This window comes from Cinclus cinclus, chromosome 2, assembly GCF_963662255.1.
Source record: "Cinclus cinclus chromosome 2, bCinCin1.1, whole genome shotgun sequence".
Lineage (NCBI taxonomy): Eukaryota > Metazoa > Chordata > Aves > Passeriformes > Cinclidae > Cinclus > Cinclus cinclus.
In genome coordinates this window covers 62,219,883-62,247,771 of record NC_085047.1, presented here as the reverse complement: position 1 = coordinate 62,247,771, position 27,889 = coordinate 62,219,883, and the positions used below count along the sequence as shown (strand labels likewise).

The 27,889-nt window shown below is 39.1% G+C and overlaps 1 protein-coding gene across 1 annotated transcript in view; it reads left to right on the top strand.

Annotated features, from left to right (window-relative positions):
• Window positions 1-23,154: 23,154 nt before the first annotated feature.
• Window positions 23,155-27,889, top strand: part of DIAPH3 (diaphanous related formin 3) — a 203,592-nt gene continuing 198,857 nt past the window's right edge. Inside the window, exon 1 of the mRNA XM_062514786.1 lies at window positions 23,155-23,307. Within this exon, the coding sequence (XP_062370770.1) occupies window positions 23,155-23,307 (153 nt within the window). The remainder of the gene's footprint in view (window positions 23,308-27,889) is intronic.

Sequence of the window (27,889 nt, the reverse complement as noted above, 5' to 3'; positions counted from 1 at the left end):
TTAAAGGTTTGATAAAGGAGTATGGAAAACTACAAAATCTCTCTCTGAGAAGACGAAAAGCAAAACAAAAAGTTAAAGAAGAAATAAGCTCTTCCTTAGCCACTGCCAAGTATCAAATTAGTTTCTGTTCATTTGAAGACTCACTTTGTATTAACTTTTCTTCTGACATTAGAGGAAACAGAACTTGCCTGAGGCTTCATCCTTTAAAGACTGTTTCTGAGACGTTCTGCCTATAATTGTTGGTTGTCATGAGGTCACCTTGCTCTTGGATCTCAGTTTGTGAAGAGAAAAATCTGAACAAACATATTATTTTTAAAACCACGATGATACAGGATAGCAGAATGTCATTCATGTCCCATTTCTGCGTAGTGATCTTTTCTCTGCATTCGTGAGATATATACATAATGGTATGCTTAAAGGGAAAAATGTGAGTTTGAAAGAAAAAGACCCTGTTCAACAGTTTAAAATGCAAAACAAATCCTATTTACCAGAAAAAGAAATCCATATCAATGCCCATGATTCTCCTCGCCTCAAGACTGTAATGGATAAAATGAGGCAATTAAAACAAAACCAGAGGGGTTTTTTTTAAGTTTGCTTGGAGCACTGAGACTGAAGGACACTAGAGTGGCACAAAAACTAATCCTGATTCTGTTTCTTACTGGACACACTCGCAAGTCGCTGAGGATCTGTACATACAGTTATTAGCTGAATTTATGACGGGATAATGAAACTGTTGACCCTGAATGCAGGTGTTTCTAAATAGTGCAGAGGAGCAGCTGTTCGTATGAATAGTAGTCTTAGAAAACCTTATTTCACACTGTTAAAAATAAAAACAAAGTGGGAGATTTACTCTGTACCTGCCACAAATGCAAAAGTTAGAATAAAGCAATATTAAAGTAAGTGCTCAGGTTCTCTCACTATTCAATGGCGAGAAGCGTGGCCTTCAAAAAAACATTTACAGGGAAATTTCAGGCACCCAATTCTGGTGTCTAAGTGCAAACACTCTTATCCTTCTTTATCTTGGCTTTTTTTTTTTTTTTTTTCCTTTCCTGGTGTTTGGGTGAGAGAGACAGCCCTTTGTCATTACATTCCTGATGACTCTGATGGGAGTATAAAGGCCAAGGAAGGGGCTGAGTTCCCATCCCTGGAGGTCTTTAAAAGGCATGTAGCTGCTTAGGGACATGATTTAGTGGTGGACTTGGCAGTGCTGGGTGGGACTCGATCTTTAGGATCTTCTCCAGTGTAAACAATGCTGTGATTACAGCAGTATTGATGGTCAGAGCTTGTAACTCCTTTCCATAGTCTGAGAGATGTAAGAAGGGAGAAGGCTGGCTTGCTTTCTTTCCTTTTCTGCAGGAGGACATCCTAAAACAAACTGACCCATATTCTTATTCACCATCCTTTAAGAACATTTTCTCCAGAAACACATTGTCAGCTAAGCATCTACAAAACTGCATGAAAGACTATTAATACAAACACAAACATATAGTTGCAGCTGCAAGTACAAACCTATGTACTCTTGAACAAAACTTTTATCTTCTTTGCTCTGGAACAACCAACCAAGTAATCAAATGTGCGGGTATCAGACCATGTCACTCTTTGGGCTTCAAACCACAGCAAACTCACAGCCATGTTACTGACTCCTTTAGGCAATTAAGGAACAGTATTTTTATGAGTAGTTCCAGAGTTTCCTCACTTAGAAAATGAGTACATTATGATATATCAGGTACCTGACATAACTGATGAAATATTTAGCTATGGCTTCAACTGTCTTGCAGAATTAAGACCAATAGCTGAAAGTCCTTACTTCACGAGAGATGTTAGGCCAGTGAATATTATGAAATACATTATTTATTTTTATAAAAGTAGACCTCTATGGTTGAAAAAAAAAAACCAAACAACCTCTAAGTCTTGTATTTTTAAAAATCTTAAATAAGTTATCTGGGAAAGCATGTTTGAGAATGCAAGAACTGGTGCAATATCATGTCACTTTTCAAATTACAAGTTATGAATTTATGCTGCACTGTTAAACACATTTTGTAGCTTTTCAGCCTGACAGTACAAAGTGCTAGTTATACATGACATAATGAAGTCATACAAGACAGAAATGAATTATTCACAAAACAGGTTATACTTAGTCTGAAAAAAAATTGCATTTATTATTTTTCACATTTTATTCTATGCAGCCAAAAAGAAAACCTGGGAACAAAATGGGTAGGAGGTCTTCACAGACAAAGTACCCTAGACAAACTTTTCTAACTGTTACCATTTCTCAAACCCTTGCAGTTCATTCTCACCCTGTTAAATCCAGGTCTAATAATCTGCTGCTATTTGGGGCAGCTGTAATGACAAAGTAGTCTCCTAACATGTTTGAGACAGATATAATAGCAAAATACAGAACCTTCTGCAAGAACTTGAAAAAAAGGAACACAGTAGATTTTTTTTCAGAGATACAGTATTGTAGGATAAAGGGCATCTACTAAATCTAATCTTCACTCTTGAACCTTATCATCACATTTTCTTCACCTGTAAAATGATACATTAATTAGGTTTGTCTCTAAATTATTATAAAAGTAAAAGAATATGAAATAGTTACTCCTAAATTACTTTGCTTGGTGAAATGGTATTTCTAAGGTGAGCAAAGAATAAATTCCACTTTTTCATGTAATGTCAAAATTTATTATTTTTCATTATTGAAAGTAAGAAGTGTTTTCTTCAATATATATGACTCTTCAATGATTTCTGTGCACACATTCTTGCTCTCTTCCTGAAGAATGTTCCATTTATAAAACAACAACAAAAAAGAGAACTGCTTTATGAATTCAGTTATGACAATGGAGGAAAGAATGAGCAAAGCAGAATGATAAAAGTAGAAAAAATTTCCTTGCAATTGGCAAGGCACTGCAAGTACACCTAGTGCACTTGAAAGTATGGGGATTGTTCTTTGTGATGAACAAAAATGCATAAAGCAATTCAGTCCTTCAGAGGTCTGGATTTTGTCTTCTTTGATATGAACACCGAGACAAGTGTTTGGAGTGCTGTTCCTGATAAGAAATAAAATGAAGTAGGAGAAGGCATTTGAGCAGTCCAGGGATAGACACACTTGTAATGATTAAACACAGTTTCATACAGAGTAATTTCAAAAGCAAAAATCATTACAAAGGGAAGAAAATATACTTTTAAAAGAGCTTTATCTGACATGGCAGCACAATTCTAATGTTAGTAACATATGCTAGTTTCATAGTCTCTGTTTTGATTGTTTATGCAATCTATTATGTCTGCCAAGGTCCTAATAATTGCAAAGCAAAGCATCCCATGTTTCTCCTTTATCCTTTTCCTTTCTCATCTATATTCTTAACTTTCAAAAGTTTTGCTGTTACTATTGCTTCTGTGTTTACTCTTAACTTCCAAAGAGGAGGATCATGGATGCGTAGAAAGCAAGTGTGGCCAGGTTAACCTTAGTAGACTGAGAGCAAGGTATGGAAAGAAAACAAACTGCAGATTTTTGAGGACCTCAGAAGAGTAGGACACCACTCTAGGAAACAGGAAATTCAGTGTGGACTAGTTTCAAAGTTTTCTGAATCATTTTCATCCAACATAATCACATATTAGGGATCTGCAAAGTAAGAGAAAAAACTCCACGCAACAGGACAGACAGGGCTGGAAAACAGCTCTGCAGAGAAGGACCAGCAGGGAAGCTATCTTGGTGGCCCCTAAGTTCAATGTGAGACAGCCATGTACCCTGTTGTGACAAAGGTTAACCACATACAGGGTTGCACTAGCAAAAGCTTAGCCAGCAGGTCAAGAAAGTCAATTATGTATCTTTAGTCAGCACTATGGAGGTTGGCATTTGAAATGCAGCAATTGGGTCAGGGCTCCCTTAGATGATATATGTTGTCACAATAAACTCCAACAGGACATAAGGAAAAAATTATTTCCAAAGGTGTGTTAAGAATTGGAAACAGCCTGTCCAAAGGAATTGTATCATTTCCACCACAGAAACATTCAAAACCCAACTGGGGAAGGCCATGAGCCACTTCAATGACCACTGAAGTGCTCTGCTATTATCAGGAGTTGGTATTAGGTAACCTTCAGAAGTTTTTCCTGAATTATGCTATGAACTATTAGGAAACCCAGTTTCTTACTTATCAACAATTACAATGTCATAATTCTGCAGTAATTTTTATGTAGCATAGCCAGCAAAATAAAGAGATCCATTATGGTTCTCATGTTCAACCATTCATTCCCATCCTTGTATTAACTCCTCACTTCTGCCAACATAAAAGTTTGTGTTTTGCAGGCAGTAAACTAGGCAGAGAAACTTGTCCAAGTTAAAAATTGAATATTTATTTTGCTTGCTCCTCTGCCATCACCTCTCTTTGTCCAGCACAGCTGTTTGTGTGGGCACAGCAGCAGGAAAAGTAGTCCAGGGAAGGCTGAATGCCTCTTTTGTCAGCTTCAAAAGTCATGGTTAAGCCACAACATAAATTTCTCTAGCTTATTCACAGCCAATGCCCTTCAGCTCTTTTGTAACAAACTGTTTCTGTGGGTATAATCTCTCCTTGTGATTTCTGCTCAGTTAGCTTACCTCAGGCAGTAAGTTGTGACCTCTGTGGCATGTTACATCTGCTCTGTGATATTAACCACATCAGAAGCCAAATTTTAAAAAATGTCAAATTATTTTTCATTCCTCATTTTTAAAATTCCTTATTTATAGGGCACTAAGGCCCTCATGTGCCCTAGGGGGTCTCCAGCTTTATTAACTACAACATCATGATAAGATTCAAACCCACTGAAAGTAATTTATGATGAACTTTTTCTTCATTTAAAGTGGCAGAACCTAAAAAGACTGGTCACTGAAAATTGTCCTCTTAATCTCGGTAGTCTGTGTCTCCATAATTACAATACCTTTGTAACTTTAAAGGACGGTGTGAGAAAAAAAAAATAGTTTTGGGGAGTATCCAGCTAAAGCAGTGTTACATAGCCATAATGTTAAGCTGTGGCAAGTGTTCACTAGCTCCAGCAGCTCCAGGCCTGGGGATTCCTCCTGCCTGCCACTGGAGCCCAGCCCAGGGAACCCAGGGTCTCTGTACAGGCTGAGTGACATTGCTGACACTTTCCCCTTTGCAAGTTCAACCAGCAGCAAAGCTGACTACATTTCCCAGAGGCACACAGACCCGTGTGGGCACACACATTTACAGAGGACACAGACAGAGCCGGTCACATAGAAAGCCACAGATAAGGTACTGCCCCCAAAGTCCCCCACAGTCTGGACATCTCACCAGACACAGGCACACAGGGACACATTCCTTCCTCCTCCTGGCCAGGCAGAGGCAGAAGGTCACTAGTACAGGAGACACATCACACTCCCCAGATTCTTGGAATCACAGAATGGTTAATGTTGGAAGGGACATCTGGAGATCATCTAATCCAAGCCCCTGCTAAAGCAGGGGCATCTTACAGCAGGTTGCATAGGTTCATGTCTAGGCAGTTTTTGAACATCTCTGGGGAAGGAGAACCCTACAACCTCTTTGGGCACCATGTTCCAGTGCTCTGTTACCCCCACAGTAAAGAAGTTTTTCCTCATATTCAGATGGAACTTTCTGTGTTTCAGTTTTTTTCTGTTGCTCCTTGTTCTGTTGCTGGAAACCACTCAAAAGAGCTTGGCTCTGTTCTGCTTATACTCTTCCTTAAAATATTTATATGCATTGGTAAGATCTGCCCTCAGTCATCTCTTCTCCAAGCTAAACAGTGCCAGCTCCCTCAGCAGAGAGATATTCCAGTCCCTTAACCATGTTAATCATCCACCACTGGACCCTCTCCTGTCTCTCCTGAACTGAGGAGCCCAGAACTGGACACAGAACTCCACATGTGGTCTCACCAGGGTTGAATAGAGGGGCAGGATCTCCTCAACTGACCTGCTGGCAATGCTCTTCCTAATGCAGCCCAGGATACAATCAGCCTTCTTGACCACAAGGACACACTGCTGACCCATGGACCACGTCCTTCTCCACAGAGCTGCCTTCCAGCATGTTAGCCCCCAGCCCACATGGGAGCATCGGGTAATTCCTCCCTAGGTGCAGGACCCTGAACTTCCCTTTGATGGACTTCACTGGATTCTTCTCTGCCCAACTCTCCAGCCTGTCCAGGTCCCACTGAATGGCAGAACAGCTTTCTGGTGTGTCAGCTGCTCTTCCCAGTTCTGTATCATTTGCAAACTTGCTGAAGTTGTGCTGTCCCTTCATCCAGCCTTTGATGAATAAGTTGAACAAGACTGGACCCAGTACTGACCACTGAGGTTCACTGCTAAGCTACAGGCCTTCAACTAGACTCTATGTCGCTGACCACAGCCCTCTGAGACCTACCATTCAGCCTGTTCTCAATCCCCCTCACTGTCAAATCCACACTTCCTTAGCTGTGTGCAAGCACACAGACATTTACAGATCCCCATAGCACTTGCATGGCCCCCCTGCTCACCCAGCACTCCTTCCCACATTTCATCCCCCTTACTCATCCCACAGGCCCCAGACTGACTGGCTGGTCCCACTGGATGCTCACTGTACACGTGCAGCACTCGCACACTTGTCCCACAGGAGTCCCACACTCAGAGGTTCCCCCAAATACCAGCACAGATCTTCTGCCCACCTGATAACCCTGTCTGGACACAGGGCCTCCTACTCCCTGGCTGGTTCAGCTTGGAGTTTGCCAGGGAGAGCCCACCCTCCATACATATACGTGTTTTGGGGCAGGCATGGCACTTAGAACTGGAGGCTTTGAATTAGAATTGGAGCCACACGGATTCAGCGTGTGGCTGCTAAGAAGTCATTTGAGCTACTTTAGTCCTCAGTTCTTCTCCCTTCCTACTTTGCTGTGCTGTTCTAAAGATCAGAGCACTCAAGTTTGGAGGTTGTCAGACATTTAAATAATAAGGTCTAAAACCACCCCCCCAAAAACCCAAAAAACCAATTTTGATGAATATACCGAACAAAAGCTCCCTTCAAAGCAAAAGGAAGGAACAGGGAACATTAAAGAAGGCACATCACTGAAGAGATTCAAAGTACAAAAGAGGAGGAGGGAATTCCTTTCACTCAGCCTCAGTCAGGTGCCCACATTAGCAGGACATCGCAGAGGTAAAAGAGAATCAACCTTCAGGATGCCCAGAAGGCAGTTTATGTAATGTGTCATTACTTGTTAGAGAAGTTTCATCAGCTACATCTACAGTGAGAAGCCTTCCCTGGTCCAGGCATGCAGTGACTACCATGGCTAGACTGCACACACACACCAACCCTTCATCTACCTCTGGGTACTCACAGAAAAAGAATGTGCATTTGGGGAAGACAGGCACAGCACATTTCAGTTGTTCCCTTATCTAGAAAGCTAGGAATGATATTAAAATTAGCCATACTAAGGAGGTGTAAGTAAACACATCCTTTGTGACCTGCTTTTACTGCATTCACTTGCCTTTACAGAGTTACCATGGATCTCTATCTGAGCAAAAACTGAATTGGACCCTACATCCCATTCAATAATGCATTCATATCCTTCACATTTAGAAAAAAAACCTAGGAAAACAGAATACTTCTAAGAACTTCTATTCTTAGTCTATATTGCCTTTAGATGGTCTATGCACATAGCTAAGCCTAAATTAGGATCACTAAGAAATGCACATAGACCACCCGTCTGGGAAGAATATAGATCACACAAAATAAAGAATCATAGAATGGTTAGGGTTGGAAAGGGCCCACTGGAGGTCATCTAGTCCAACCTTCCTGCTCAGGCAGGGTCCCCTAGAGCTTGTTACTAAGGATTGTGTCTAGATGATTGTTGACTATCTCCATGAGGGAGACTCCCCAGCCTCTATGGGCTATCTGTTCCAGTGCTTGGTCACCTGCGCATTAAAAAATTGTTTTAACTCGTATTCAGGTGTAACTTTCTGCTCATTGCCTCTTGTCCTATTGCCTGGCACCACTGAGAAGAGCCTCTTGGTGCCCTCCTTTCAGATACACACCTGATAGGCCTGGCTCTAAACCTTTCTCTAGTTCCCTTCTTACATGACTGCTGCTGGCTGACTGTTCAGTCTGGTCTCTGCTTTTCAATTTGTCAGTTGTTTAGAATTTCTTTTCCTCTTGAAGGAGATTTAAGAACTGCCTCATGAAAGGACAGGGGGCCTTGGTGATTAGCCTCCTTACTGAGCCAGTATGTCTCTCCAAATAGGAAGACAACTGACAAATAAGATATATAGTACTACAGATTTCCCACAGTGCCTGCTACATAATGACTACCTGTCATTAAAAGTGTCTCAGAAGCTTTTAATAAACACAGAAAAAGAAAACAACCAAAATCTTTGCAGTGGTTGGTGTCCCAGAAGGGACACAATGAGATTTATTAAGAATTTTTGCAACTTTGGACACCTTGGTGTTCATGCAATACTGAGATATATTCCCACATTGATTTAAGCTAATTTCCATGAAATGTAGCTCTTTGTCAAATAAAACAAAAAGCAAAAACCAAAAAAACAAAAAAAAACCCACATTTTTTTTCTTTGAGGAGTAAAACATAAAAACTTCATGTTCCCTTACCATGTAACATAATTAAATGTTATTTGCTTCTTTATTAAGATTGTTAAGGTTGGACATGTCCTCTCAGGAGGTATCTCTGTTAAGATTATACACACAACACTAATCAGCTCCACAGACTTATAAAACAAGTCACTTGGCTAGCATTGAAGGCTGTAAAGGAGAACAAACAAACCCAAAAAAATCATTTTATATTCTCAGCCACTTAGTGCAGAGATATAAAGACAGATTTGAACTTTTAAAGATTGTTCTTAGACTTTTAAAGCTATATTGCTAGTCTTCACTTCCACTTTGACTGTTTTCAGCTAATTTTGTGCTGAACACTAACAGTAAGCAGGTATAATAAGAAGAAACAGAAGAGGACTCACAAAACATATGGACTACATTTTACAAAATTAGGCATAATCTGGTGTGTATGTCTAAATTATGCATACAGAAGCTAATACAAGGTAAGAGACTGTGTGCAACACTAATATCTGACTTGTATTGCACTGCAGGCATTTGATTAACAAATTAACTGCATATTTCAAGTTTTGAGTGTCTAGTTTTGAAAATTCAGCCCATATATCTATTTACTACAGCAAGTAACAGTAATGAGTAACCACTTTTACTCTTGTTGTCTATTTAAATGGTATTTACCCAAGTAAAATAGACAGACATTTCAACAACAGGAAAATGGCTGTTTTAGCTCCTTTCCTCTCTATCTAGAGACATGTATTCCATAAAGCAAGAACAGAAACTACAAAAAACAGTTAAGATACTGAAGTATGAAGTGTACTCTGTAAGGAAAAAAAAACAACAAAAAACCAAAACAAACAAAAAGCTCATAGACAGCTTGTTTATGACCAGAAGAGTGTAAACACACATCTAGTTCATTTAACTCGTTAATCCTCTGACACAACTTGTGATGTGTTTGATCAGCAGGCTTATTTTTCATCTTTCACTGTAGAAGTATCTTGGCTTTCTGTGGAGGTATTGACAGCTGGCAGCAATCAAAGCCATCTAACTGCCTCACCTCATTTAAAGGGAATGACATTCAGCTACAGAAATGAAAATTGCTTTAATTCACTCTATTGTACTGTACATCTCAATGAAAAAAAAAATGCAAACTCTCTTGGGAATGGAGACATTTAGATCCTTTTTTCTCGAAAGGGTTCATTAATCAGTACTTCAGAGGTGAGTAGTGCAGGACATTACTTGTTCTTGATCTGGCCTCAGGCATAAGGCAGCTATGTCTATCATAATCCACTTTGAATATGTTGTCTTCAAATCCAACATTAGAACACAATCTTCTTCAGAATTAGCTTAACTTGTTTATTTGTGGTCTTTCAAACAAAGGCAATGCATTTTTCAGCAAATCACACTTTCAAAACAAATCACCTATCTGGATTCTCAGCTTATTTATGGCAAGTCAAGTATAAGTTATCCTATAATGTGCTGGAGTAGAGTCCCACGTAATTTCCTTCTATCTTGTCTTCTCTGATTCTCAAAGAAGGAAAGTCAAGACAAAAAGGTTTTTAATGACAGAGATGGAAGATAAAAGAACTTTTCCTAAAAGTTTCAAGTGGTTTCAAGGTTTCTCAGCATTTTGTCCTGACTTTGAGAAAATCCTGAATTCAGTTCTCAGGAAATGCTAGCTGTGTAATGCTTTTATACATTAATTCTGAATCTTCAGCTGTGTATTCCAGTTTCAATCAGGGTTTTTATCAGATGTCTCTTCTTTCCTGGCATTACACATTTGACTTCTGCATCACTAACAGATTCTTATATATTTTCAGAATTTTTTTTACATTCATCCTTTGTGTGTTTCACATTTGTGTGGAAAGCCCCATCCTCAGTCCGGCTTCCTGGTGTTGATGTTAATGTGCTAACATGATGAAGTTACTTAACTATTATCTTGAGTTAATTAAAAACTATAAAGCATAACAAGTGACAGAACCAGATATAGTTAGAAGTAAAGGACATCACAATTGTCTTCGCCCTCATTCATTGCTTAGATGGCAAATGTAAGCATTACTTAATTTTTTTTGCTTGTCTTTCACAGCCCAGTTGAAAATTCTAGTGGTCTTTTACATGTCTTATTTTTAAACTCAGATTATTTTCTCTACCATTTACTCACAATACTAGTGTTCTGCATCCACATCAGGACAAAACACTTAGATGGTATCTTATTTACTCAGCGACAAGTGCCAAATGTTTCTGCTTAATAGAACACACATCTAGTTCGTTCTTTGGCTCTCTAATTCAAACTAAGTTATTATAACAGCAGATCCTCATTCCTCACATTTCATGTTTTCTATAGTCCAAAACAAGTTATTTAAAATAATATTTAAAAAGTTGACTATATTCCCTATTCCATATTAATTGCATAACCTACTGATCAGGTTACCCCGATGATGAACTGTGCTAAAATTCCACACTGAAAGAGATGAAACAAAACACCCAAAGCTTTGAGTTTTCCTGTATCAAAATAGACAAAAGTCCAGTTATGGGGGTGCAGTGAAAGGCTGCAGAACTCAAATTGACTCAAGTTGTTTCCATGGAATATTCTATGAAAGAATGTATCCAGCAAAACCTTGGAGTAGGGGGGAGCTGGTATTGCTATCTACTCACTACCAGAATAAATAACTCCATTGATCCAGAAAACTGACTACATTTCTTTCAGCTATAAAAATTAATCAAAAGTTTATCTGCACTCCTTTACACTTTTCTCTGCCATTCTTCCTCATATCTGTATGCTTTTCCAAACTTACTTTGCAACAACAAGTTAAATTTTGCACATAAGATTAGAAGGCATGCATAGAGAAGTTAAATAATGCATACCCATTTTTTTCCAGTTCCATTTCTGGTCCATTTTTTGGTATTGTAGAAGGTCTTTGTACAGTTTTCCTAAACTGACTATTGCATCAGTCAAAACCTAGGTAAATCAAGAGTAGAGAGATTAAAAAATGTCATTAGTGCCGCTGTTTATTATTTTCCCCTTGAGGTGACATCAGATACAGAACCCTTGCAGCTTAAAAGTGAACCAAGATATATACTGCAGCAGATTGCCCATCTGGTATGACTTCAGAGTATTAAAATCTTCTGCAGGCTATCAGCACAAGGACCAGTCAAAATCTTTGCAATCGCCCAGACATCTTATTTCACACTACACAGAGTTGTGTGATCTCCAATTAAGATGTTCAGAATCACCATTATTAGCTTGTGATGAATGTTGATCATATCATCCAACCACAACAATTCTGCATTTCAACTGTAACCATCCAGCTAATACGCAGTTACTGAAACAAGGTTTTGTCTGTGATCCAAAATATTACAGAAAATCAAGAACTGTCATTTACAGAGTGTGAAATCAAACTACTTTCTAGACTCTGTTGAACACTGTCACTGTAGATTAATGTGATACAACTTCTAAGTGATTGCAAAGCCATGATTTACATAGGACTGAATCTGAATGAATATAGCTTGTATAATCTCCCAGTTAAAAATAAATGGTTATACAGTGACAACTTTGATTCTAGATACACAGATAATTTTCCTCTATTTCCACCTAAAATATAAGTGGATAATTATATCCATCCCCACCTCCCTCTCAGAAGCCATACAAATAGACATGGAGATAAAACACTGAATTATTAGATTGTGCACATGTATAGTTCAAAGCTAGAAAATACCACAAGTCTGAAAACTGTATTGAACAATGTCAATTATAAGGTATGGATTATTTATGAAATATGATGAAGATTTAGAAATTACAACAAGTACTTAGTTAACTTTTAATGCTATTCGAAGAGTGGAAAGTTAAGTATGGAAAGCAAGCATTGCTTATTCTGATATATCCGTTCTGGTGAATTTTCTCATAATGAAACTAACAGAGAAAGTCTAGAAATCAAATAGCGTTTAGGTGTTCTAGTCTTTGCATGTAACACAAGTATCAAGCTCTGTGTATTAATCAAGATGTTTATTATTGTAAAATGCCAGAGCTGTTTTGAATGGGAAAAAAAGTCAATGCCCCAAAAGCTTGCTATCTCTGTGGAAGACAGACAGGAGATGCAGACTAATCAGGAGCAACACATAACAATGAGAGATGCTGTATTTAATTCTTCACTTCTGTGGGCAGATTGGCAAAGGAGAATTCTAAAGAAAGATTACAAAAATAATAATTGTTTGTGGATGCTTACGTATGACTCCTCCATAGAATGAATACTATCTTGGGAGAAGGTACATAGGTACCTGTTTAGAAAGCTAACATATTAAGGATGGGACTGCTGTCATGTACCTATTAGAGAGTTAATTTCTTCATCCTGCAGAAGTTTCCAAGGTCGAATGCTAAGCTCTGCAAGTGAGAAAAAAACCCAACATACTGTAGCAGAAAAGAGAAAAAAAAAAAATAAGACAACAGAAAGATTGAATAGATTTCACCAAGAAAATGCTTTAGAATATCTAGGTTAGTAGTACCATTAATTCTTTTATTCACCATCCAAGTAATTCTGTACAACAGGAGTGTATATTTGCAACTTAACACTTCCCAGTTTTTGAAGTAGTTTAATATCCATAATGATAACAGCCCACAGCAAGCAAAAGAAGTAAGAGAACTAGTCATTAAACCTTTCAGGGAAAAAAATAATCTGTCTTCAGTTTTCAGACTATCAAAAACTATTTCCAAAGACGTGCAGATTACCTTGGAAATGTGATTATTCAAGATTTTATTCTCTGAGGATCACAAAAGAATTTTATTGTTAATTCCAAGGAGCCATTAACATTGCTATTTAAATATATCTGTGATTTTGAATTAATATGAATATGTGTAATAAAGTCTATTGAAAGGGAGTGAATTTATTGACTGAAAATTGCTGAAATCCCCAGAACAGTTTGAGAGAATGAGATTTATTTCATCTGCCTTCAGCATTTAAATGTACTCTTCTGGTCTAAACCAAGTATCAAAGCATCATCTATAGTCAGTGAAGACATAGAAGGATCTCCAGAGGTTCTTATTTCCTTTTGTTTTAAATTCATATTTTAAGAGTGGATGAACTGCTTTTTGTGTATGTTAGTTTTTCTTCACTAGATAAAAGTGAGAACTTCAGTTAAATGTTAACTCCTTAATCATAGAAAAAGACCAGCTTAGTTCTTTACTGATTAGATTGTCCTTAGCCAGAGAATATGGATCTCCCCTAAACACAAATGCTACAAAACTACCACATATTTTGTTTTACAGAACCACAGTACTTTGATATACATTCCTATTTCACTAAAATTGTCACTTGTTCCCAGTATCATTACTGACTTGTGACATGAAGGGCCACAGGGAAGTCAAATCACAAAAGCAGAACTTGGTGTGATCATTACAGGGACAAGGAGTCTTAGAAATGAGTAACATTTCTAAGGGGGTGGAGGGTGGATGAGTCAAGCTCATGAAATGCCGAAGCAATGCAGTTTATTTGGAATCAGTACATTCCAGAGCTCAGTTCTCAGCAACATTCCATACACAAGCCTGCCCGCTGCTTTTGCTGATGAGTTCTTTGCCCTGCTCTTGCTCCTGTGTGTATGCTGTCCCTCCAAATATACTCTTTCTTGGTACTCTATTCTTATTTCCTGCAAAGAATGAAAAAAGAATTGACCACTGTACAGCTTTTAGTCATGTATATTTTGAGCCACTTTTGGGGTAACATTCTTCCTTTTTCCATGTTGTAGCTCATATAAAGCAAGCTGCTTGAAAATATGTATCATCCACCCAAATGCTGTATCCACTTTATTACATTTTGACTGCCTTTATCAATGTCCCAGCATCCTGCAAGCCTGTGCAGATAGATCTTCATGTTCCTTCTCTTTCAAATGGTACAAAAAGAGATCTTTGTTGGGGCTTTTCTAAATGGAAAACCTGCTTCTATCTGCTGTCCAGATTTGAAGCTCACAAAACATATGGTAAATAACAATTTTATGAGCACTTAGTGGGGTATAGTGATTGACTTCTTGATGACTTCCTGCTTGATTTTAAATCTTGTCAAAGGCTTTCCTTACTTCTTCGAGGAGGCTTCCTCTTCATTGGTACCAGCATGATTGTTCAATACAAGGGGAAATGAGCTCATGAATAAAAACAAACATGGCTTTGTAGACAGATGGGGATAAGGAATTACTTTACACTTCAGAGACTAATAGGCACACTTATAATGATGGATTGTTTCCCCTCTCTGATTAAGGGTGGCTGTAGAAGCAAGAAACAAAGCTCTTGAGCCTCATGAGGTTATTCATGGGATGCACACACATGATGGATTCCTCACCATGCCCTAACACTCAGAGGCTGAGATTCTGCTTTCTCTAAATTTACCATTTATAAGGTAACACAGACAATGTCAACTGGCCTCTACTTTTCTTGGTTTCATAAATGTCCATTCTGGTTAGGCTGTCATACAATGAACCAAAACCATCTTGAGACCCTATTGCTTGTGGCCAGGTGAGGGGCAATTCTATAATTGTTACAGTACAATTTCTTTCACTTGCCTCCCTCCCCTCAAACACACATCCGAGAGCTAATTGAATCTCTAGGTCCTACAGGATAACCTCTGTATCCCAATCCCACATAATCATCTCTGCATTTCTGCAAAAATACTTTGTAAAAATAAGGGAAAGTGCTCATTTTCCTTAACCAGTGGCTTTCATTTATTATAACATAGGTGAAGGAAGACGGAAACTTATGAAGTTTCTTCTGATTCACAGTGTCATAAAACTGCCACTTAAGAAACTTCCTAGGGAAAAAAAAAAACCCTAAGCTTAGCTGTGCAGCACTAGAATAGTACTTGTGATGCAAAGTACACCCTCCAATTACACTCTTCATCATTCTATGACAAGAGATGAAGGTACAACTTAACATAAGAAAGGCAGTGCATTGCACTCTGTAGAAATTTATGACTACATATGTTAAAAATCCATTAAAAATCAGGTTGTCCATTGCAACTTGCCAAGGAATAGAGCATAAAAAAATAACATGCAGTTTGGATAGCAACAGAGTGACTTCTGTTACCCACAAATTGTTGATTATATTTAATATAGCATGTATTTCAGGAATTTCCCTAAATTATATGTATTTTTTAAAAACAAGAGTAAGCTTTTTTCTTAATCTACATATACAGTACTTACTGTAACTGAATATTAAGTTGCACTAACCATAATATGATTATATCCACTACTCTTGCAAGAGGAAAAAGTAGATTGAGAAACTTAAAGATGGATTAGAATAAGAAAATCAGTCAGAGAGAAAGAATAGCTTTATAAAGAAATTATAGTCAATTTTGAGACTTCTGCAATACATAACTAACCCATAAAAAGCATTATATATGCACATACATATATGTGTTTATCTCTCTTTCCCTCCCTCTCTCTCTCTTGAAATGATACATCTGTCAAAAGAAAATAAGGGATTTCTGAAAGCAAACTGTATCATGCCCTAGTAGAAAGTAATATAAATTATCACAAGGAAAAATGAAAGACAGAATCTTAGAAGGAAATTTGGAAAGTGAATAATAAAAAAATAGAGAACTATATTAAAAAAGGAAAGCTATGAAGAATTTGGAGAGTTATCAGGAAGTAATGGAAGATAATTACATCTCAGAAGTCTGACAGAAGGCTTAAAATCTTTGCAGTGAATGCCTTGAAAAAAATCACTAAGCTTGATCACACTTCTCTGGACCCTTATATTTACAAGAAAACTTCAGCACAATTTTATCCTCTGAAAAAATATTTATTTTCTTTTGGGACAAAATTGAATGTTTGCAATAATTTTACTATGAACACTTAATAGCATAACGATAGCATAGACAAGGTTGGAACAGCTCATTTAATTCTTTAGGCGGCTCTGAAAATCCCACACAAAGTATAAAATTATGTAACACAGCTTTTATTGCGGCCCATGACACTCAGACCATTTACAATTTATATCACCTGTCAGGCTTGGCCTAGTCACTTCAACTAAAGTTAGAACTGAAGATAATTTGGCCCATAATTAAATTACAAACCTGAACTTTATAGTAATGTAATATGCAATGTATCCTAAATAGTGCCACAAATCACATCTGAAATATCCTCATAAAGATCCATTTGATGAATCGTATAATGGACTTCTTTACTGATTTTTTTTCCTATCTAGGCATTATCTTGAAGGAGGTATATTAGATTTCCTCAGCTGAATGAGAGCCTATCCTAAAATATTTTGTGAGAAATTATTAGCAATATGTAATCCACAATAAATTGATGAAGCAAACTACTTCCCTACTTCTTATATCCTCATCTTTTACAGGGTGACTTTGAAAGCTTCAAGAAGGAGAATGGTGCTATTCAGACCACAACTATTTCTTAAAGTCCTTAAATTCTAACTAGCAAATGGAGAAAATGAATCCATTGTTTGTTAAATTTTGTTTAAAATTTCAAAAAGGTATGACTGGTATGTCAATAACAGGACTGTGACATATGCTGTCCTCAGGGATGTCTTTCTTGTCTGTCCATTCTGGAGTAAAGACAGCTATACCTGCAGGTTCTGCTGGAACCTGCAGGATATTGCTTTGCTGTTTTCTTCAATAAAAACTCCTGTGTAATAAGTTATTATTATATTTTAGACACAACTCTCAGTGGAAACTTCATTTCAGCTTGAATAATTTAATTATATCTTTTTTAAGTGTCTGGAAATTACTGTCATGCAAACATGAAGAATAGCCCTGAAGTCTTTTGCGCTTCTCTAAAATCCAAGTATTTTTTATAACTGTTGCAAGATACATATTCCATTGACACTTAGCACTGACACCATTGTGCAAGTGTGACAGTCTAAGACTCCTAGTGTTAAAGAACTGGGATTGCAATCAAGGATATTCTGGTTTCCACAAGTATTTCTGCTGGTAACAAAAATGAGTTTGCAAGAAATGTGACCATAAAGCTTTCCTGAAATGCAACCAAAATACTTTTTTATATAAGAAAGGGAAGAAAATAATTGTTTTCTGAAGATTCTAGTTCAGATATTTTTAAGAAACAATAAATAAATGTGCCAAGGGGTCTGATGAGTTCAGCTTTACCAACACTGTCATCAAAATGGCTCAAATCTGCTTGTCTTCACAGACTATTTGACATACCAGGCAAGACAGCATTTTCTTTCATTATATGTCCTAAGTTCCCCTCTACTTCCACCTAAAATATTATACATGTATTAACTAGCACACATACTTGTCTTCCAGGGTGCCAGTGAATCATGGCAAACAATTGTTTTGAATACTTCCAACTCTACAATAGCATGTAGGGCAGTCAAGACAGATGAGAGCAAGAACAGGGCTTTAAAAGAGATGCAAGTAGCATCATACATTCTTAAAGCATCACATGAGAAAAATGAGCTTGTTACCAAAAAAGAGCCCAGGGAATATAAAAGAAAACTATTTTTTAAGTAATGTCTTGGTTTAAGACAATTTTAAGATGTAGATTCCCTAAAATGAGTTATCTCACCATAGTTTCAACCAATCCCTTTCCACCAATAAGGAATGAATGTGAATAGATATAAGTGAAAAAATAACTATTTGCTAACAAGCAAAACAGCAACAGGCAAAAAATAACAGTGAAAAATTGCTAGACAGAAAATTGCTAAATCTCACCAACTGCACACGAACAAAGAAACACCCAAACTGTTTTCAAATCTCTTAGAAGATGGTGACTCCCACTGCTGACCGTGTGTAGGGAAACAGGGAGAATGGTGTCAGACCCTTTCCAAGTGTGCCCATGTGACACCCCATTTACTCAATTCCAGGGTTTAACCAAGGTTCTTTTGCTCTGGGCAGATGCAAAGGAGACAATCCCAACCAGATATTCTTAAAAGGTAAAAAACACACAGAAATTTACTGGCAAACCATAGGAAATAAAAAAACATTGGCAAAAGAGTAAATGCAACATAACATCACTTATCACAGAACAGATTTAGCCCACTGAACATAGAAAACTTTCAAACCCACTTGATGTTATGTTCTGTGAGAAGAAAGTTAGAAGAAGAAAGGGAGAAAAACAAAGGCAGGAGAGATACAGAGAAACAGTCACAGCTCCCAGCTCCTGGGCTGCACCAACGCAGGGTGACCCAGCTCCAGGAGCCGCCTAGCTTCTGCAAGTTCACTCCGAAACAGTTTGTGATTGCGAAGTGCAGCTTTTCTGAGTGGCTACTATTGCAAGCCCAGAAAAACAAAACGCCAAACAAGCAAAAAGCCCAAAATAACCCCCTCTGAAACAGAGCCTCCACCTTCAGCAAACACTGCCAGGCACAAGAACAGGTTGGCTCAGGTGCCCCAACCTTGGAAAGGGACCAGGGGACCTGCACCTCCCAGCTGCCCGGCAATTCCAGCTCTTGCCGTGGTGGGACAGTAACGAGTTTGGGCAGAGACAGAGGTGGAATATAACAAATAACATTCTGAGTTACCCATGACAAGCATTTAGCCTAAACTCAGCTCTCAGAATCTCTTCAAACAGATTCATAACAAACACAAGTTATCCTGATCATGAGCTTAAGCAAAGGAAAAATTCAATCCTTTATGAAGACTATTAAAGCCAAAACTTCTTTTTTTTTTTTTGGTCACATTCTAGTAGGCTTACAGTTCTGTAAGCTTTTACAACTAAGTTCATAATCATAAGCATATATCAGAAAATGCCTAATACATTTTTTCTCTTGTAAGAACTTAAGGTTAGTGCTGCATTAGTTGGGAAATTTTCAGTTCTTTCCTATTTCTGATTATCATTATCTTCCAGGATAGTTTTAGCTATGGATTTTCATTTTTCCTAGTCTATGCTAGCAACAAAATGTAGCACAGATGACTATATATACTACTACACTGGCAGTGACACTGACTAAACGACAATCAAATTATGTACAAAAAAGCCAAAATAACTGTTTTAAAGGGAAAAAAAACCCAAAAACATATTTTTGTCAATAAAACTTTTATTATTTGAATAGACTATAATTTTTCTCATAACTGTAACATAAATTTGTTAATTTCTTAGTGTGATAAACTTACAGCCACATTCCTTAGTAAACTTAATAGGCTAGACTTGATGAACAATTTGAGATTTTATCTTTCATTATCCTAGTAATGGAATAATATGTTTTGCAAGCCATCCATGCTGTGAAAATTAAGCAAGATCATATCCACAGGTTGCATTTAAGGATATTACATTGCAATAAATTTAAAATATTAATAAGTGTTGTTGCAATACAAAAATACAACTATGAGATATTTTCTTAGATAAAACAAGCATCAATTGCCTCTATAAGACATGAGGACAGGCCATATTTTTCTAAAGTAATTTTTACTGGCATTATGTGGTAACAATCATACATCTCCTGTATCTCCTGCACCTCTTGTATTAACTTTTTGGAAAAAAATGATGGTAGAAAAGGAATAAAATACATATTCAATTGGTACAACTTACAAATAGTAATGCAAGTTTGAGGGATTTGGGCTAGAATTGCCTCTTTGAGGCTTTTCTCAGAAGAAAGAAGAAGCCATTTTCCTGAAAAGACACGTGCCATTTTCTTGCCTCTGCCAAGCCACAGGAACTGTGGCTAAGAAGGTTTTCCTTGTTAACATAATTAAATAGAGTAGTATTAAACTTGTGTGATGGCTTTGTAAAAAACAACATTTCTGACAAAATCCTTCATAACTTTTATGTGACAGTTCAAAGGGATGAACCTCATGAAAGAACAGTTAATTGACTGTTTTATCATCTTCTTATAGGAAAGAACTAGCTGCCTCCAAATGAAATGTGGACAACTGCCCAAATACAAAGGCCAGCTTTGAAATACTTTGCACAGGAATGTGTTTGACAAACTGCCTCCCTGGAACAATGAATATGTGGAGGGTATTTTTATTTTAAGTCATGAGTCACAGTATATTAAAAAAAAAAAGAGAGAGAGAGAGAGAGAGACATGGAACAGAATTCTAAAAGCCTAAATGAATCCATCAATCCAAAGTACTACTTCCATAAAAATCCATGGTTAACTTTATGCACTTACTTTGTCTCAGAGTTTTATATTTGAGAAATTCTCATTCCAGAACAAAAATAATGCAAAATGGCTAAGCTATTTGCATGCCCCAGACAATATTAACACTATGACTAAGTAGAATCTCTGCACATTTTAGTATTAGTGATGCATTTCTTTCTTACTGTTTTTTCCCAGTCATGATTAATTGCAGCAGTGGATTTGTTCTGTGAAACACCTAACGAGCTCAAGAGGGGTAGTATAAAATAATAATAATAGATCAGAAGTCCTAGCATTTACTTTTGGCTTAGTAAAACTGTCTGATAAATTATTCCCTTCAGTGTTTCTCTGTTATTGCAACACAGTACCTTGAAAGTGATACATTGGCACAAGCCATTGTGTTCTACCACAGTGCAATTAGGAGGTCCATTTAAACAGCTTTATCATACGCACGCATAGCCTGATTAATTTTCTAATCAAATGTTCCAGGAAATCATTAACCATGACATTAAACAGTGTTCTGCTAATTATATTCTCCACAAAGAATTCCAATATAAATTTACAAAACATCTATAGAAAGGTGCCCAAAGATGAAAAGTTTAATGTATACAAATAATTACAGCATCTATTCTACGTGGCCCTACAGCTCCTTGCCTTGCAAAGGCTGAGTCTGGGGCTGAATTCTGCTGTGTTCCAGAAGAACTCTCTGTACTGGCAGATGTTACATTTTGTAGGTCACTGCCTGTGTAAGTCATGGTGAAGGACTGAATGACAGAAAATAAATTTTTCTGTTTTAGGAAATACTCTGGAGATAAAAATGCTGAGTATTAGCCTTCCTTTTCTTAATGATCCCGAACACTGAAATTTGGAAATAGATTTTCCCCTACATAAGTGTCTAGTTTGCATCATTATTCTAACTACTCTTAATTTAAAATAAAGATAAATGCAATGTATTGATTGTAGTCATGACAATTCAATTGCCCTGTAAACCATATGCAATTTGCTAGTTTACAGCATAATTAAATCTTTATTTATGTATTTCCCCATAAACCACAGAGTCTTGCAGGTCTTTCAGTGACGGAAAACAACAGATTGCATTAAACAAATGCAGACTGTAGGTACACCTGTTCTTTTGGCCTTGGCAGCACAGTTAACAGCTCCTCCTGTGTCCATCAGAAAACAGAAACTCTGACGCAGGAAGATGATGGAAACACTGCCATTGTTTTGGGTATGGACTGTGTAATTCTACCTTCTAAAACCAACAATACCAAGCTGGTATAAAAGTAATATGAGAAGCATTAATTATATATAACGTATGTATATATATATATATATGTATGTATGTATGCATGTGTGCATATGTGACTGTTGCTCTCTGTAACTACCAGAAAAGAGGTTCTAATGGAGGCGGGGGCCAGTCTCCACTGTTACTGCAGTGACAGGACCAGAGGAAATGGCCTTAAGAGGAGACAGGGGAGATTCAGATTAGATATTAGGATTTTTATTTTTTTTTTCCACTGTTCAAATGGGCAGGCATTGGAATAGGTTGCTTGGGGAGGTGATGGAGTGACCATCCCTGGAGGTGCTTAAGAGGTGTCTGGATCTGGTACAGGGTGATTAGGAATTTTGGACTGGATGATCTATTCCAAACCCGATTACTCTATGTTTCTATATAATAATGTATATTTACATATGAAAGTCTGTGCTCGAATTATATAAAAATGTCATACAGAAATATGTGAAGCACTTCTCACCTGTCAAACAGTGGCTTGAGGTATGGAATCGGAATTTTTAACATAGTCACTTGTTGGGAATCGCCATCCTAGGCCGAACAGGTGAGGGACCCGCCCCGTGCTCAGATCTTGAACAGGGAGGACGCAGAGAAGACAGGAATTGCACGATAAGGAAATAAACTCTCCCTTCGTGTGTGTGTCTGTCTGTGTATGTGTGTGTGTGTGTGTGTGTCTGTGTGTGTGTGTCTGTGTGTGTGTGTCTGTGTGTCTGTGTGTCTGTGTGTGTGTCTGTGTGTGTGTGTCTGTGTGTCTGTGTGTCTCTCTGTGTGTGTGTGTCTGTGTGTCTCTGTGTGTGTGTGTGTCTGTGTGTGTCTGTGTGTCTGTGTGCGTCTGTGTGTGTGTGTGTGTGAGTACCTGGGAGCCTCAGCGGGGCCCGGCGCGAGGCGCTGACTCACCGGACACGGGCTCCGGTCCCACCAATCGGGACGCGCCGCTCCATCCGCGCCGGCGCGGATTGGCCGGAGCGGGGGCGGGGCCAGCGGTGGCGGGACGGTTCGGACGGCGGGACGGGACGGGACGGTGCGGCGCTGTGCCAGCCGCGGCCGTTGGGAGCGCGGCTCCGCGCGGCTCGGGCGTGGCGGGATTAGGGGCTACTCCTCGCTAAATCCTGCGCTGCGGCGAGGCCGCGGCTTTAGCGCTGAGCCCCGCTCCTCCCCCCGCGGCGCCCTGCCTGGCCGAGCACGGCTAAGCCGCGCTAATCGCAGGCGCCCAGCTCGGCCGGGGCGCCGGGCCTGGGCCCGATCGCGGGCAGCGCTCCCCCCTGCCCATCTCCCTTCCTCGCCCGAGCGCGGCCATGGAGCCGCCGCGGCCGCGTTACTGCGCCCCGTCCTCTCCGCCGGCTCGCGCCGGGCGGGAGAACAAGGGGCTCCGTCGGAAGGGCCCGCCGGGGACCGGGAGCGCCGGGGGCCCCGAGGAAGCGGTGGCGGACAGCAGGAAGCCCAAATTCGTAAGTACGAGCCGGTCCCGCGGCAGGAGTTCCCGAGGAGTGAGGCCTGCCCGGCCTGTCCCGAGGGGGCCCGGCCGTGCGGTGACACCCCCGTCTCTCCCACGCCGTCCCCTCCGGGGCCGGTCACTGCCTGGGGCCCCCCGAGACCGGGGGACCGAGTGGGAATACGCGGCTCCGGCTGGGCTTCGAAGATGATCCCTCCTGGTCCAGCTCGCCGCTTGCTTGCCCGTGCAGCAAGTTTTCAGGTCTCTCACGAATGCTTCATCACAAAGCTCCATTGCCATTACTTGCTACGTGACAGCTATGTGTGCAAGGGGAGTAGAAGAGACTTCCAACTCTTAAACGGTGTCACTTCTAATAGGACTGGGATTTTTTTTTCTTTGTTTTTTTTTTTTTTTGTTTGTTTGTTTTTTTCACTTTAGTGATATAAACTCTGCAGTGAAAAAATGGTCTTTGACTTTAAAGGACTTAGTAAGTTCCTCTTCCATAGGCCTTCTTTTACAAGCTTTTGGCTAGCACACCAATAAATTGGGAAACTCAAGATGGCTTATAATTATTCACGAGGTAAAGTGTCTCCTAGTTGCGCTCTAACCAAAGAGTACCCAGTAATAATCAGTTTTTGTTTGGACATCATGAAAGCTCCAAGCATTAGAGCTGGGATTGATGTATATTCTACAGGCCTTGTAACTGCAGAATCAGTTGGGTTATAGAAGACCTCTGGAGTCATTGAGTCTAATTTGTGACCGAACACCACCATGTCAAATAGACCAAGGCACCAAGTGCCATGTTCAGTCTTTCCTTAAACACTTGAAGGGATGGTGGCTCCACCACCTCCCTAGGCAGCCCCTTGCAATGTCTAATCACCCTTTCTATGAAGGAATTCCTCATAATGTCCAACCTGAACGTCCTCTGGTGCAGTTTGAGGCTGTATCCTCTTATCCTATCTCTGGTTGCCTGGGAGAAGGGGCCCATCGAGGCCCCCATCTCGATACAACCTCTCCTTTCAGGGAGTATCTGCCATACAGAGAGGAGATGAACACCGTGTTCATATTTAGGTGATGCATGTTGATTTTTGTTCACCTGTCTCTGAGGCCACCTGCTCTAAAATGTATTTATTACATAATTGAAAAAGAGAAACCATAACACTTACATTGTTAGACTCTTGATTCTAAGGTGTATTTGTGTAACATTCAGTACTTGAATGTCTGGCACTTGTGCACAGGTTCAAAAAAGTTAGCCAATAAGCGATATCGAACAGGATGGCCAGACCTGTTCCAGAAGGCCACAGCTTACTCCTGGAATATTCCAATTGTTTTGTATTGTGGCTGCAGAGACTGCTGTTTGAACCATGTCCTTATGCCTTTTTCTACATGTTGGAATGGGCATATATGAAACTGTGATCAAGAGTTATTGTAAGTGGCTGTGTATCCACTGGGGACACATGCATTTTAGTCATGCAGGTGACAAGGCTGGACATGTGTAAGCCCCTCACTTGATGAAGCTTTTAAAAGGTCTTATGGTTGTTCCTGTACTCTGCATTAGATACACAGGAGAAATAGCAACATGATAAAACAACAACAAAAGAGATTTTACTGGCAATCTCAGAAAATAAAAGAACTTTGCCAAAAGGTTTTGAATGTTTGGCGCAACATTCAATTAACATAAAATAATCTCAAAGCATTAACTGAGCCCATTGACTTGGCAAACTTTAAGCCTGTTTGATTTTAAGTTACTCAAAAGTTCCAGGAAGAGGAATTAGAAGATGGAGAGGAAGACAAAAAAGATAAAGAAAAGGAACACATACAGCTACCAGCTGCTGGGTTCCAGCAGGGCTCAGCTCATAGAAATCCCAAGAGGAGGTAGGGTCGAGATACGTGCTTGTCTTGTGCTCAGCTTTAAATACCCCTTGGCCAGCCGGGGCCCTTTTCCTAGGTGGGACTTTTGTTTGGCCACTCAGGAGCTGGATTAGGGGTTCCAGAGGTGTGGAGCATTGCCTCCTCTGTGCCAGGGATTGGCAGCCAGTGCGGAGCTGGGATACAGGCTGCAGGAGGGGGGATGTGTGCAGAGCAGGGCAGGGCCCAACCTGCCCCTTCCCCCACACACATATACCCCAAAATGTCTTGTGACACTGCATCTTCCCTGCCTTTCATCACATGCTTTAGTATATGTCCTGTGAGGAGAAACCTATGTGGTCTGGCTACTACAGAAGATTGGATAGTGTCACTGTATGACTTGAGGGTTGGGTTATTCATTTGTGAGTGAGATGTGGATTGTTGTGTGTTTGTGACTGACAGAGCTCTGGGTCAAGAAGTTGTACTTGTTACCGATACTTTAACTGCCAAATTCTTACACAGATATCACAATGGTTTTTGGTTTTTTTGCCTAATTATGTGCTAAAACAGAAGTAGCATGTTGCCATCATGTTCAGTTTTACTAACCATGTGTTTAAATGGCAGTACAATAGTTTATAGGGAGTAGAACTCAGATAGATATGTGATAAAAGCCAGTGAGGCTTTTTTTCTTAGAGGAAATCTCATATTTTCAGTGAAAAAAGGCCTTTTCTTTGGTGCAGGTGAGCTTGTTGGGCATGTCTAGGCTTTCCAGGCTATGCAAGGGTGATTTTGGTCATGTTTCAATACAGGCATTAGCTGACTTTTTTAAAGGTCACTATGTTGAGGTCTCAGCTACAGAAAATAAAGGGGGTCAAATTTGGGGTTCTGACTCAGTTTTATAGGGTATATCTTGTACGTAGATGTGGGTTTTGATAATTTATTTTGGACTCTTCCTGTTCTCCTGCCCAGTTTCTCTTTGAGCAGGGATAGATGAGCATGTCCTTAATCCATGAAAATGCTTAATCAAACTGCAATTTTCAAAAGCATTTCACTCCTATAGTCCTATTTTTCATCTTTACACAATGTCTTAAAACAAAGATTTTATCCTTGGATGTTGATAGGGACTGAAGAATTATGGCCTGAACATGGATTGTGTTCTAGGTGTGCTGTTAACTCACTGGCTGACTTTATTGATCTTGACAACTGCCTGGAAGGAGGTTGTAGTGAGGTGGGGGTCAGTGTCCTCTCCCAAGTAACAAGTTACAAAACAAGAGGAAAGGGCCTCAAGTTGGAAGAGGCTGCCCAGAGAAGTGGTTGAGTCATCATCTCGTGTTTAAAAGATGTGTAGATGTGGCACTTAAGGATGTGATTTAGAGATGGACTAGGCATTGTTTGGTTTATGTTTGGGACTTGGTGATCTTAGAGGTATTTTCCAACTTGACTTCTTTGCATCTAACTCTTTCTGTACATCTTCAATGTAATTTTATTAGTTAAACTAGTTTTGTGTCAGAATTTGTAAAACCGGGTTCTCACCCCTTCGAGCTCTCTGTAATCCAGTCTTAGATTTAGGCTGTGGCCTTTTCTCTGTTTAGGGTACTTAGAGTGCCATACCTCATGTTACTTCAGTTATATTTCTGTCTGTGTATGTTTGTCAAATTAAATTACCTGTTAGATTTATTGACCACAAGTAATACAGATTATGTGAGTGTAATATTTCTCAGTGTTCAAGGCTTGAAAATAAGTTCCAGGTTGGACCCTTCCAGTCAATGCAACATATTGATCTGTCATAGCAGATATGTTAATCTGAAAAATAATTTGATTCCCTGACAAACCTTGAGGTGAAATTGGATTGCTGGTTGATGAAGGTGACATCATTAACAAGTACCTCCTTTTTTTTTTTTCTCCCTTCTAAAGTAAATTCTTTTTAACTGGGGAAAATACTGATTTTTAAAACCCACTGCATATGAGGGGTGGAAAGGGAAGAAAGAGGCACTGGAATCAGCCACTATAACTGTTTAGCCCTGTCATACAAGGCCTTGAAGGACTCTTCCTGAATAAACTAGCTTCTCAGAAGTGAATGAGTTGTAAGCGTCAGTTGTCTCGGTTCTTTTGCAGAATCATTTTAAATATATTTTTTTTAAGGAGTGCTGGTTCATTTTGAAGCATGACTTTGTTCAGCAGGTCCAAATTTTTTATACAAGTGGGACTTTTAAAAGGGTAAAATAATTTCTGTGGCCCTTCAGCTTATTGAATGGTCATGCATCCACCCTTGTGGTTTAGGACCTTGCAAAAAGACATAATCTACTGAAGGATGGCAGATACTATACCTGTTCTCTATATATACATTGAATGAGCAAGAAACTTCTGAAATCTGCTGGGGCAGGGTGAGGTAAAAAGCAATTGTTTGCCACTTCCTCTCCTTGATTCCCCCCCATGCCTTAGAAATGTTTGGAAATCATTACAGTGAGTACTACATTATGTGACTTCCAACTGCACTTTACTGATACTACATCTTGTAGACATGAGTCCTCAAAAGATCAACTTCAATTTCTAACTCCAATTAAAGGTGTTTCTATTAATTTCAGTATACCATTGATCTGACTATAGTGACTTTCAGGTTATGTTTTTTTTTATTAAGTTCTTTATGAAATTTACGAGTCAAGAAGGGTTTCTTGTTTACACCAATCTGTTAAAAATAGACAAATTAACAGTTGCATTTAACAGTGTCTATAAATCAAAGAAGGATGTAG